This window comes from Gordionus sp. m RMFG-2023, chromosome 1 (genome assembly GCF_954871325.1).
Source record: "Gordionus sp. m RMFG-2023 chromosome 1, tfGorSpeb1-WG-v2, whole genome shotgun sequence".
In the NCBI taxonomy this organism is placed as follows: domain Eukaryota; kingdom Metazoa; phylum Nematomorpha; class Gordioida; order Chordodea; family Parachordodidae; genus Gordionus; species Gordionus sp. m RMFG-2023.
Genome location: NC_088775.1, coordinates 27,022,219 through 27,036,783, shown reverse-complemented (window position 1 = coordinate 27,036,783; position 14,565 = coordinate 27,022,219). Strand labels below are relative to the sequence as shown.

The following is a 14,565-nucleotide window of genomic DNA, read 5'->3' as shown; positions in this document are numbered from 1 at the left end:
TGGAGATTATATATATTATATTTTATGTTTACGTATATTATCAAAATTTTTGAGTTTAATCATTTTTAAGAAGGTTCATTAAGTATTTAAATTTTTTCAAATTTTTTTGCCATTGTTTTAATTGAACATTATTTTGAAAAATATTGAGTTTAACTGAAACCCCCATATTTTTTTCGAGCTCCAAATTCCTGATTTTGATTTCCTCTCTTTCTATTGTGTCTCATTAGCAATCATTTCTAAACATAGCTATCAGATCTAATTAATTTCGGTCGATCATCAAGCCAAGACAAAATACAAGCACACAAAAAGTCGAGTTTTATTTTTTATCAAATTTTACCATTTTTTATAATTTAATTATTTTATGTTCCCTTTATTTATAATATACAAATGAAGCAAACAATGTTAATCTAATACAGTATAACAATTTAATTAAGAGTGTTATCTAACATTCAAATATTCTTTCAAAAAAGAGATAAATTTTTTGAAATCCATTTTTCACGCACAATTGGTAACACATGGGCTAGTAGATACAAGGGGCTTGTCGGTTCAATTGATTTTATTTTAAACCCAGTAACGATTATAAATTTAAATTTTGTTCTAAAATAGAATTCTATGATATCCATATGTGGGGAAGAAAATAATTTATATTATTTGGTTATTTAAATTTTTATTTGTTATGACATGTTTTTGAAGTGAAAATTACAATATTTTTACTTTACATTATTGGTTGTATTAAAAAAACTAAACGCTTAAACATGACAAAATTGACAATATACGTAAGTTAAAACTCTATTTTAATAGTTAGGAAAGTTTTAAATTGATTTGTAAGGCTTAAATATATGTTAAGATCATATTAGTAATATTAACATCATTGGGGTTAGTAGAATCGTGGCATGTCGGCGCAATAAATAACTTAATTTGTATAATATTATTATGATACTCAAATATATAAAAATTCCAAATAGGAAAATTTTCACCATAAAGGATTATGAAGAAGCAATAAAATTGTATGGAAATAATATGTTATCAAGAAAAGTAACATCTATTACAAGTTAAAATATAATATTTTATAAATTTAATATATAAAATGATAATTATTACTTAAAATTATCAATGTAATTTTTCATAATGCATTTCATAATATAGTATCAGATCTAAATAGACAGTGCGCCGCTGGTCAAATGCGCCGCTGCCGATAATTTTAACCACGCCGACGCTGCCCGCCAAAAAATTGTCGGCGCTCAACACGCCGCCGCCGATGTAAAAATTCGGCGGCGTGGCGGCGTGATACATATTTTTTATTATTTATTTATTTTATATATAATTTATGAATTGTAATTATAAGAAAAATATTAAATATTTTTTGAATTAGTAATTCTATATTTTATTCTTTTATTTTGATGCTTCAAATAATTTATAACTCGTTATATTAAATTTATTTTTTATCATAATAGGAAATTTTAATTAATGATTTTTATTTTGTTGCCATTATAACATATATAAAAAAGGACTAAAACAATTATAATGGATGCAGCATTGCAATACCCTGTAATAAAATATAGTATATCCTTGCAAGCAAAGCCTCTTTTGCTTGGAAACATTTTGGATCCTTAATATTAAAAACTGACACAAATAATAAGAGAATCAGTGTTGCTACAGATAAAGTCTTTTGTAATATATGCTTGCAAATAGCACTTGATAAAGATGGTGAGGATAAAAATAATTCCATTTTCAGAGTAATTTTTTGATTATTTTAAAAATATTTGTAAATTTTTTAATTAGTTATACAATCAAATCTTTTCCAAAAAATATCAGCACATCAAATATAATAAAACATTTACTTGACATGTTGTATTTATTCATTTTTTTAAATAATTAATTCCTTTTTTTATTAATTTTTTTTATATTGTTATGTAATTACTTTTTTGAATATTATAATTAGTTATTATTGTGGTGTTTATTCATTTTTTTAAATAATGAATTCTTTTTTTTTAATATATTTTGAATATTATAATTAGTTATTATTATTATTATATTATAATTTTAGTTGGGCATTGTTAGTATATGTTAAAATTATTAATTTCTTTCGTTATTCAAATTTTTTTTTGGTTAAAAAATGTTATTTGAATATTTAAAAAAAAAGATATATATACGAAACAAAATCATTTTAAAATTTAATTCACCAATTATTATTCAATTAATTCTATTTCAAAATAAAGTTACCGTACTTCTAAATACAAAAAGGTTTGATGTTATATATATTTTAATATTTAATCTTCCTTTTTTTTAATAATAATCAACATCAAAATCTAACACTGGTCCGAAGTAAACATACTCAGGGACCGCAGATATTCAGTCTAATAAATAGACTATACAATTAAATTTAGAAAAAATAAATTGTGATTAAAAGTCAATTTTTTTTATATATCAGTGTATTTAAGGTAAAAAAAAATATATATATATTTTCTTTTATTTTTAATGCCTTTTTATGCTTTTATTTTAATCATAATATAAATTACATTGTATAATTTTGGCCGCAGCATTAAGTTATTTGTGATTAAAATTATTTTTAATTCTTTGTAATGTATCTAAGTCAAATTATTTTAAGGAATTTATTGTTGGAAAATATAATGGTATTAATATTTTCGGTAAAAGTTTTAGCATTTTTATTAGGTTTAATTTTAGGTAGAAATACATCGTACATCAAAATAGAAAATAAGGAATTAGATAAGATAAAAAGTATATTAAATGAGGAAAATAAGGAGAGAAAAATAAATATTTCTAGAAGTACAGAGAATTTCAGACGAATTAGTTGTTATAGCTGTGGTCAGCCAGGCCATATGTCGCGTGATAGAGATTTAACAAAGGATTTGAAATGCGCGAGATGTGGCAGGAATGGCCATTTAGCTATAAGATGTAGATTAAACAATATGATTGTGAGATGTAATATTTTTGGCCAGGATGGACACACTCAAGAGAAATGTAACAAATGACTAAGAAAAAAATATGTTAATAATGAATTTTGTAATAATAATAATTTTTTTAATGTTGATAATTTAGTAGCAAATAAGAATAAATATTTTAATTTAAATAATAAATTTGGTAATAATAGTTTTTCTAATTTTAGTTCAGGTAAGAATAAGCATTTTAATGATAGATTTGATAATTATAATAATTTTTTTAATGTTAATAATTGTAGTAAAAATAAGTATTTTAATTTTAATAATGATAATTTGTATAATGTTGATAGTGTTAACGCAAGTAAGAATAATTATTGTAATATGAACGATAAATTTTGTGATAATAAAAAGTGTTTTAACGTTGATAATTATAATTCAAGCGATATTAATAGAAGTATAGGTAAAAGGAGTGTTATAAAAATAAAAAGTAGAGATTTTGAAATATACAGAATTAAAGATGCAACTTGTGTAGATGTACGAAAAATGGAATTAGAGAATTTTTTAATGAAGAATAGATGCCCGAGAGTAAAGATAAATATGGATGAAGCAGAAATTTGTTTTTTATTAGATACAAGAGCAGAAATTAGTTTGATAAGTCTTAAGGATTTTATGAGATTTTGGCCAGAGAAAAAATTTGTTACAAAAAAGATAAGAGCCAAACAATTGGATGGTAGCGTGGTGAAAATTTTAGGGTATTATAGGGTAAGGTTACCAGGAGTTAATAAAAGTATAAATTTGTGGATAACTACGTTAAAGATTTAACCAATTTTAAGTTGGTGTGATATAAGAACGTTAGGTCCAGTTTATAATTGGTGGAATTTTTTAGAAACCATCCCTGGAGGTAATGATGAAAATAGTGAAATAATAAGGAGTGATTTCGAGAAAATTATGTTACCTAGTATAGAAGATAAACAAGAATTAGTTCTCGATAAAGTTAGAAATCGAACAACAGAATTTATTGATAATAATGAAATAATAAGGAGGGATTTCGATAGATTAAGTTACCTATTATAGAGGATAAACAAGAATTAGTTCTCGATAAACTTAAAAATCGAACACCAGAGTTTTTGATTAAATATAGAGTCAAAGAGAATAAGATGTCAAAAGATATAAATTCTATTGAGGTAACATCAATCGAAATCAACAGACAGAGAAGTAAAGCAGCAGAACAGGAAGAGATTGTCAAAAATAAAAATAAAAAAACAGCAATGAAATAAGTATCAATTTAGATCAACATTTGGAGGTTTTTAAAGAAGAGTTGGGTACATTAAAAAATGTGGAAATAGATAAAAAATTATTAGAGAATTACCAGGCTAAATTTTGTGCAGTAAGAAGATTGCCATTTTCTTGGATAGAAGAGATTGATAAAGGTATAATAAAACCGATAGTGCATAACTATCAACATTATACAAATTATCATTATTAAAATTAAAATACTTGTTTTTACTACAATTATTAACATTAAAAAAATTATTATAATTATCAAATCTATCATTAAAATTAAAATGCTTATTCTTACCTGAACTAAAATTAGAAAAACTATTATTACCAAATTTATTATTAAAATTAAAATATTTATTCTTATTTGCTACTAAATTTTCAACATTAAAAAAATTATTATTATTACAAAATTCATTATTAAAATATTTCTTTCTTAGTCATTTGTTACATTTCTCTTGAGTGTGTCCATCCTGGCCACAAATATTACATCTCACAATCATATTGTTTAATCTACATCTTATAGCTAAATGGCCATTCCTGCCACATCTCGCGCATTTCAAATCCTTTGTTAAATCACAATCACGCGACCTATGGACTGGCTGACCACAGCTATAACAACTAATTCGTCTGAAATTCTTTGTACTTCTAGAAATATTTATGTTTCTCTCCTTATTTTCCTCATTTAATATACTTTTTATCTTATCTAATTCCTTATTTTCTATTTTGATGTACGATGTATTTCTACCTAAAATTAAACCTAATAAAAATGCTAAAACTTTTACCGAAAATATTAATACCATTATATTTTCCAACAATAAATTCCTTAAAATAATTTGACTTAGATACATTACAAAGAATTAAAAATAATTTTAATCACAAATAACTTAATGCTGCGGCCAAAATTATACAATGTAATTTATATTATGATTAAAATAAAAGCATAAAAAGGCATTAAAAATAAAAGAAAATATATATATTTTTTTTTTTACCTTAAATACGCTGATATATAAAAAAAATTGACTTTTAATCACAATTTATTTCTTCTAAATTTAATTGTATAGTCTATTTATTAGACTGAATATCTGCGGTCCCTGAGTATGTTTACTTCGGACCAGTATTAGATTTTGAAGTTGATTATTATAAAAAAAGGAAGATTAAATATTAAAATATATATAACATCAAACCTTATTTGTATTTAGAAGTACGGGTAACTTTATTTTGAAATAGAATTAATTGATAATAATTGGTGAATTGAATTTTAAAATGATTTGTTTCGTATATATATCTTCTTTTTTTTAATATTCAAATAACATTTTTTAACCAAAAAAAAATTTGAATAACGAAAGAAATTAATAATTTTAACATATACTAACAATGCTCAACTAAAATTATAATATTATAATAACTAATTATAATATTCAAAATATAAAAAAAAAAGGAATTCATTATTTAAAAAAAATGAATAAACACCACCATAATAACTAATTATAATATTCAAAAAAGTAATTACATAACAATATAAAAAAATTAATAAAAAAAGGAATTAATTATTTAAAAAAATGAATAAATACAACAATATTAAGAGAACCAGTGTTGCTACAGATAAAGTCTTTTGTAATATATGCTTGCAAATAGCACTTGATAAAGATGGTGAGGATAAAAATAATTCTTCATTTTCAGAGTAATTTTTTGATTATTTTGAAAATATTTGTAAATTTTTTAATTAGTTATCCAATCAAATCTTTTTCAAAAAATATCAGCACATCAAATATAATAAAACATTTACTTGACAAACATGATTTATCATGTAAAGAAGAAATATCTAAACAAAATTTAAAGTTATTTTTCAAACCCATTGTAAAAGATACAACTGACTCTATAAAAGATAAAAAATGGATTCTGGTAAGGAATTATGTTCTCATGTGTTGCAAGGATTTAATGCCATTCTCTTCTATAAATAATACTAGAATGCAAGATTTTCTACTGGTTATTTGTAAAATCATTATAATTTTTTATAGGGCAATCTTAATTTTTATTTGTTAAGATATTTAATTATTTTATAACATCCCACATTTAGAATTTTTATGGCATAATATTTTTATGGCATAATATTTTTATGGCATAATATTTTTATGGCATAATATTTTTATGGCATAATATTTTTATGGCATAATATTTTTATGGCATAATATTTTTATGGCATAATATTTTTATGGCATAATATTTTTATGGCATAATATTTTTATGGCATAATATTTTTATGGCATAATATTTTTATGGCATAATATTTTTATGGCATAATATTTTTATGGCATAATATTTTTATTATTAACTTTTTATTATGTAGAAATATGGCATTATTTCAGATGCCAAAGAATTACCAGATAGAACTACACTTACTGGGAGTGGATTAGATGATGTGTATTTATAAATGAAAGCATACATATGCCAACAAATTAATATAGGTCCTAAATTTTGTGTTATAACATATGTGGACCGACAAATATTGACGGCGATAATATATCACCTTTACATTTCACCAATAGATTATAATTTTAATATTGTATTTTATACATTGGCGACACATCATGTCACTCAAAAACATACCGCTGAAACTATTCTTTCCGAAATAGAAAATAAAAATGAATTTGATTTAGGGTCCAAGAAAATTCAAATGGTTACGGATGCAGGACCCAATGTAAAGAAAAGTGTTCGTCTAGGAGAATATGACCATCATTTATGTTTAGGGCATGGATTACATAATCTAGTGACAGTCGATGGAATAAAAAAAGTTAATAAAATAGAAAATCTCATTAAAAAAGTGAGAGAAGTTATAGTTGCCTTAAGATTCAAAACAGCGGATTTTGAAAATATAAACGATATAGAAAATGTTTTGAATCGATATCATATACATCGGATATTTTAGATTTGGATAATAATGATCCTTTTTATGAAGATCGTTTGTGGTTTGAAAATGATAGTGAAAATCAAAAATCATATGAGAAAAAACATAATACCTTAAAATTAAATGTGCCTACACGTTGGCATAGTATTTTAATAATGCTGGAAAGTGTGACTGGCAATAACAAAAATACTATAAATATTCTATTAAATAGAATGGAGAAACCGGATCTCAAATTATTTAACTCCGATTGGGACTTGGTCAGCGTCTACATGAGCGGGAGGGGTAGGAACAGTTTGCATCCTATTTTTTTTGAGGGGGTAGGGGGTAAGCTGCTAATGGGGGTACGATAAATTTTTTTTAGGGGGTTATCTATTAAATTTTGAGATGAAATAAGACAAAATTTATTGCTGTAAAAATTAATACTTTTATTATAGTATTATTATAATACAATTCATCGACCAAATCTATATATTGCAAACAATCATACACATTGTTTTCCAAATAAACTATCCTTTTAAATATAATTTAAAAGGTTTCGATATTTCAGCAAGCTCATAATGCCATAATAATTAATTCATTGTAAATAATGGAGGTTTTAATTAAATTTATTATCTAAAAAATAAATTCTTTATATTCACAAAATATCGATAGTTGGTAGTAGAGATAGATTAATTTAAGTTATCCTTTATAAATTATTTTAAAAGAGTATCAATAAATAAATAGGTAAAAATAATAATAAAAAGACATCGCCGCCGAAGGCGGCGGGAATTTTTTAGGGGGGTAGGCCAAGGTTTTTGAAGGGGGTTTGCATCCAGTGAAAATCCTGTCATGTAGACGCGGGACTTGGTGCATGAACTTTTAAATTTTCTTAAAACCTTCAAAAAAACTATTGAATTTTTATTACTATAAATTTAGCCTTATTATTTCGTAGTGAAATTAAAAATCATTTAATTGTAAAAGAATATGATAGTTCTCGACGGAAGTTGCTTCAAAACTCGATTATCTTAAGTCATTGGCTACGAAACATTCATCTATTCAAAACAATAACCTGGAACAACAACACTATTTAACTAGTTTAGAAAAAGAGTGTTATTCATTATTTTCGCCTTATAATTTGGAGATAAAAGATGTATTAGATTTTTGGAAGATAAGAGCATTGGATCTTCCTAAACTTTCAATATTAGCTAGAAAGGTCCTGTGCGTTCCAGCTACGAGCACACCCAGCGAGCGTGTATTTTCTATAGCTGGGCTCACTCTGAACTCTAAAAGATCATTATTATGTCATTTAAATCTTAATAAAATAATATTTATTCATGATAATTGTTGCGACTGAAAAAAAAATGACTGAAAAATAAATCTAAATTGTTGGGATTGCTAACGAATATAAATTATTGCAAATTGTCAGATAAAATAATTCTTTATTGCAAAAAATTAAAACCAGATAAAAATTCTTTATTATATATTTTTTAGACGAAAATAAATATTTTTTTTATATAAATAAAATCGAAGAATGATTTCTTTTTTTATAAAAATAAACCCGAAAAAATGATTATTATTTTTCTACAACACAAAATAAAAAATATTATTTCATATTTTTAACATTTTGTGTTGTAAATTAGAAATAATAAGCATATATAAAAATAGACGAAAAGAAAATAATAATACATATTTCAAAAAAAAATATAATATATATTATATTATAGTTGCGATGCAAAATATATATAAAATTAACAATGACTATATTTGATAAACTAGGAGGGAAATGGGAGTGTTTCGAAGAAACATTTGTAGTTCCCCTTTAGGATTTCAAATTGGACTTTTTGTTTAAGAGATAGGGACTCGTTTTTGACCCCTGTCCTTAACGAAATTCTTCTACCCAATTGATTTAAGAACTTTAGGGATTGGGGACCGGGGTTTCCAAGGACGCTAAAAATAAGGGGAATAAATAAAAAAGAGTTAGGGAGGAATCTATATTTATTAAACTTATTGGTTTCTTGTAGTTCCAAGGAGTCGGTATTTCCGTTAGCCGGAAAGGAGGTAACACAAGAGACGTCCCAGACAAGTCTTTTGCCGCCGTGCCAAGACGTTAAAGACATGCCGTCAGGGCGCTTACCGTCAGCATTTAGGAGACCCAATGGCTCCAAGCTATTGGGGAAACCGGCCGAAATCAAGGCTTTGCCGATTAACCTATTAAGGTTGTCGTGCCTCAGGAAACGGCCACTGACTTTGAGGCACGAGAAACAATGTCTAGAGAAAGGATCAACCTGTTTGTGACAGGCGGCACAGGTGTCCACAGAAGGGATAAGGCAACCAAGCCTATGGCCAATGGCAGTTTGAAACTCATCGTCTGTGAGTAACGTTTCCTTTTTACCACTCGGAATCGCGTCTAGCCATTCATGGCCGTTAGAGTTTTTTTTTGCGTTTCTGAGCAGTTGAAGGTTAGTTAGCTCAGGATACATACAAAGTTTTTCAAACGAGCATTGGAGCATAGGGACCAGGAAGCTCTTTAGATGGCAGGAAATTGGCTGCTCGGAGCCTTGGGTGATAAGAGTAAGCCACTCTTGTTTAGCTGAAGATAGAAGGGGATCGTCCAACTCGATAAGCGAGGAAATGGAATCGGCGAAGGATATTCGAGATGAAAGAAAACACGCAATTGCCATAAGGAAGGGGGGTAACAATCCCAGTCCACCCTGGTAAGCGGGCATAGAGGCGAGGGACCAATTGAAATCGGAAAAATTTAAGCCTAAAAGGGATTCGATAAAATGTTTAAATTTTAATTCGAAGACCTTAAGGAGAGTATTGTACTGGAAAACGGGGGAAGATTTAAATAAATGTAAGAATTTAGGTAGAAAAAGACATTTTTTGGTGAGAAAGAAGAACTGATGCTTGGGGAGATGAGGAAGATTCTTGAGTGAATTGGAAAGGGAATGGATCAAATCGTCAAAAGTTTTTTGACAAAAGGAGGTTGAAAAACCAATAGGGGAACCCAAAAGACAGAGTTCCTCGTGCGGAATGATTGTAAAATCTAAGGGAGGAATAAAATCCTTATTGTTGAGGGAGGAAATTTCACACTTTTTCCTATTTAGGGAAAGACCAATTTTCGAAGCTTCCATTTCAACGTACTCTATGGCCGACATAACATTGGATAAAGAACCGCCAAAAGAGCCATCGTCGAGATACCATAAATTAAGGTCTAATTGGAAATTAGTCTTTAAATTTTTGATCAAATCATGAATCCCTATAGTAAAGAGCAGAGGGCCTAGAGGATCACCTTGCTGTATCCCCTCTTCGGAGGATATGGAAAATTCCCCGAATTTGAGTAACGAAGGGAATCCATAACAGGAATTAAGGAAATTCCCATATTTTGGGAAATGGTGTAAAAAAGATGGTAAGAATGCCCTCCTATGGATGGTGTTGAAGGCATTTCTGAAGTCTAACTTGCAGAAAACCTTATCGGCCTCAGAATTTATAAAAATACGCGCAACATGTGAGGCCACTTCACACCCACCTCTCACTCCAAATCCTAACTGTGAAGGAAATAAGAAGGAACTAGCCTTAGGCCGAATCCTATTTACGATAGCCTTGGCGACTAAGCGACGAAAGAATGACCCTATGGCTATGGGTCTAACGCCGCCATCCGGTTTGGTCAGGGAGACAAGACGGGCGCCAAAAATAATAGGACGAATGCAAAGGGGAACTTCGCGTACGAGGATATTATTGCACAGTTCGGTTAATGCTTTCAACAAAGGGTCAATGAAGCCACTATCAGGGCATTGAATTAACTCCACAAAGAAACCAGGTCTGAAGCCGTCCAACCCCCCTGTCGTCCCTTTTTTAAAGGACTTTAAGCACTTAAGTACTTCGTCACAGGTAAAGGGAATAGGGGAGGAGGCATGCGGGTGGATGTTAAAAGGGGACGCTCGTGGATGTTTTTCAAGTAGTTGTTTAAATATGGTAACGTTGATAGGTGAAATAGAGTCATCGGAAGACAATATTCGGGCCGCACCGCTAATATCTCCAAGATCTAATTTTTCAGAGATCAATTTGTGACGGAAGGAGTTGGGGTTTAAAGCGTACGAAGGAGAAAATTCATCGATAATTGTATTTCCAAAATTGGAAACTTTTTCCTTAATTAAGGCAGATAAGTTATTTATTTTATTTTTGGGTTTAACTAGGACTCGAAAACAAAAACTAACCAGGTCTAACCATAATGGTAGTGAGGAGAAATCCGAATTCAAATTATTTATAAGTGACATGAGGAACCTAGAGATAGACTCTCGGGCGGCTATAGGGATCCTAGAAAGAACAGGGGGCTTATGCGAATTAAGGAATAAATCAACAGAGCTTGAGGAACATGGTGGAATGGGGTCATACGAGTGAGGAGCGTTAATTAAAGGATCTGGGCCGTAAGAGAGGGGAAATTTTCCAGAATTGTGGCACGCGGGTGAACCATGTTTCCTAAACACGCCATTTAAATTAAGCGAAACTATTTTTAAGCATACTTGACAACAAGAGTTAACCATGAGATGGCTTTGAAAGGGAGAAAACACAAAAAAAAAAATATATATATTAACGGATATAATTTTGATTGGAAGAAAAAAAAAAAGATGAAATGGGGAAAAAAAAAATCAAAATTTGGATGAGAGGAAAACCTGATCTATCCTTTCAGAAGTATTATCGAGATTAGAGGGGTTGGTAAATTTGAAAAAAAAAATAATAATAAATAAACAATAATATTTATAAAATAAGACTAGGTACATAAAGTATAAAAAGTATTATTACAAACAAAAAAAAAAAGGGTGGGGGGGTATAAACAAGAAAAAAGGGGGAAAGAAAAAATCAAAAATTGAAAGAAAAAAGAAAGATTATGAACAATCGAAATTAGGAGGGTTGGTAAATTTAAAATAATAATAAATTAGATGCATTGGCAAATAAAAAAAAAATAATCGAAAATACTGGTAAACCAAGAAATGCAAAAAAAAAAATTAAACTTTGTCGGGGAAATCTTTAGGGTGTGGAGATGTAAAACGAATTCAAACTTAAGGAAATTTTTCTACGGCCGCAAAATAGGGAAATCTTAAGGTTGTCTTAGAACTATTCGTTACACAAAAGAAGTTAAGCGCTTCTACTATTTGAAAAAGAAAGTTTTGATAGGACAAGCCTCCCTCAATAGTGCTTTAAGCGAATGTTGATATGTAGTTGGAAGAGCGATAATTGATTATTTAGAATATGTCGGCATAATATTATATCATCTTTGAAGAGTGTAGATTATTATATTTTAGAAATCGACATTTTAATTGGACAAGATGTCTTTTTTTTGGGAGAATTGAAAAGGGACGATATTTTCCGTGAATGGAGAGAACATTATCTACGACCTTATATAAGAAATTGTTGGAGAAAATCATCGTAGGAAAGAATAGTCAATTTCGATAACTATGACCGGGCATTAGTAGAGGCTCAGGGAATAAGAAAATCCAGAAAATATAAAAACCGGAAGATGAGATATGCTCAAAAATAAATAAAATATTGTTTTTTATTTTTTTTTTTATTGCTCGAAAATTGTGCTTTCCGCGAATGTTGATAAGTAGTTGGAAGAGCAATAATTGATTATTTCGAATATGTTGGTATAATATTATGTAATCTTTGAAGAGTGTAGATTATTATATTTTAGAAATCGACATTTTAATTGGACAAGATGTCTTCTTTTTTCTTTTTTTGGAGAATTGAAAAGGGACGATATTTTCCGTGAATGGAGAGGACATTATCTACGACCTTATATAAGAAATTGTTGGAGAAAATCATCGTAGGAAAGAATAGTCAATTTCGATAACTATGATCGGGCATTAGTAGAGGCTCAGGGAATAAGAAAATCCAGAAAATATAAAAACCGGAAGTCTATTTATTATCTTTATACATGTTATCAAGACTGTGATCATCTAGAATATTCTTTTGCCACCAATAAGAAATTTTATAAGGAATATAGTATTTTGCCTTGAATCTTTAAGAAAGTTTTCAATCAAAAAATTAATTTTTTACAATAATATTTATTTCACACGTAAAATATATCAATTTTTTTATCATCATACAATATTTTAATTCAACCAATATTTTGCTGGAATTAATAAATAATCCCAATAAAAAAAATAAACAAGCCCCCTTTTTAAGAACAAAAACCTGGGGCAAAAATGATACATTTTCGAGTAATTATTTTAGAAAAACAATCAGTGTATAAAATTTCAATAAATAACTCACATATATAAGAATTGTTTTTATGTTTATTCTTTTTTTTTTATCATTTCATACACCCCCTTTTCTGGTCTTCAATGATAGCCGTCGAAGTATTGTTACAGTTGAATCAAAGAGTCGATTATAACGTTGTTGTCCTTTTAATATTGCATCGTTCATCTTTTACGTTTCGGACAGACGGTATTGAGTATATGAGTCCTAGATTGATTGATTCATTACATCATTGGTCAGTCATGATCATTCAGTTAGGTATCCTCAATCTCATAATTGTAATTGTTTGTTGAAGGTAAGGTGTACGGAGCCCCTCAAAAAAAATTAATCTAGTGTATTTACGCGACACTTTATTTGATTTCTATGGCGACGCACTTCCGTCATATCTTCTAATCTTATTTTACATAACTTATTACCTAAATTTTTTATAATTATTCCTTTGTCTCATTTTTTACCACTCCCGTACATTCTAACCCAGACCATTTGATTAACTATATATTCATATTCCCTATTATTTACAATTTCTATTTTCGAAACAGGTTTCAACATATCTAAAAAAGTATTAGTTTTCCTTCCCAACATTTTTTCCGAAGAAGATTTACCATCCCTTCCTACCCCATTATTATAATATAAATGACTATCCAAACTTTTTCTGTGCCTTCTTTGGCCTTTCTCAACCAACTTTTAACAACTGCCACCAATCTTTCTGCCTGTCCGTTAGAACTAGGGTGATATGGTGGTGCTAACATATGTTGTACATTATTTTTTAAACAAAAACTTCCGAACATTTCACTCACGAACCCCGGACCACCATCTGAAATCGCCCATTTCGGAATGCCGAATCTAGACCATAATTCCTTTAAATGTTTAATAACAATTCCCGTAGTTAAACCATGTACCTCTTCAAATTCAATCCACACTTGAAATAAATTTTCTATCATTACACTCAAAAAAATCCATATGCACCCTTTCCCAAGCCCTATTTACTTTCGGCCAAACACTTTTCTTATCCCGACACGGCATATTTACCCATGCGTTACAGACTTCACAATTTTTTCCTATTTTTTCAATTTCCCCATTCATTCCCGGCCACCAAACATATTCCCTTCCCCACTGCTTCATTCGCGAAATCCCTTGATGTCCCCCGTGTAATATTTTCAGAACTTTGTCTCTCAGTTGACTCGGTATAATAGCCCTATGCCCTCTCATAATGCAACCGTCTACCACCGTTAACTCAGTTTC

The 14,565-nt window shown here is 28.8% G+C and overlaps 1 protein-coding gene across 1 annotated transcript; it reads right to left on the bottom strand.

The window, feature by feature from the left end:
• Positions 1 to 8,837: 8,837 nt before the first annotated feature.
• On the bottom strand, positions 8,838 to 11,609 carry LOC135923679 (uncharacterized). The gene has a single exon (XM_065458568.1). The coding sequence runs from the start codon at positions 11,607 to 11,609 to the stop codon at positions 8,838 to 8,840; it is 2,772 nt and encodes a 923-aa protein (XP_065314640.1).
• Between the last annotated feature and the right edge of the window lie 2,956 nt (positions 11,610 to 14,565).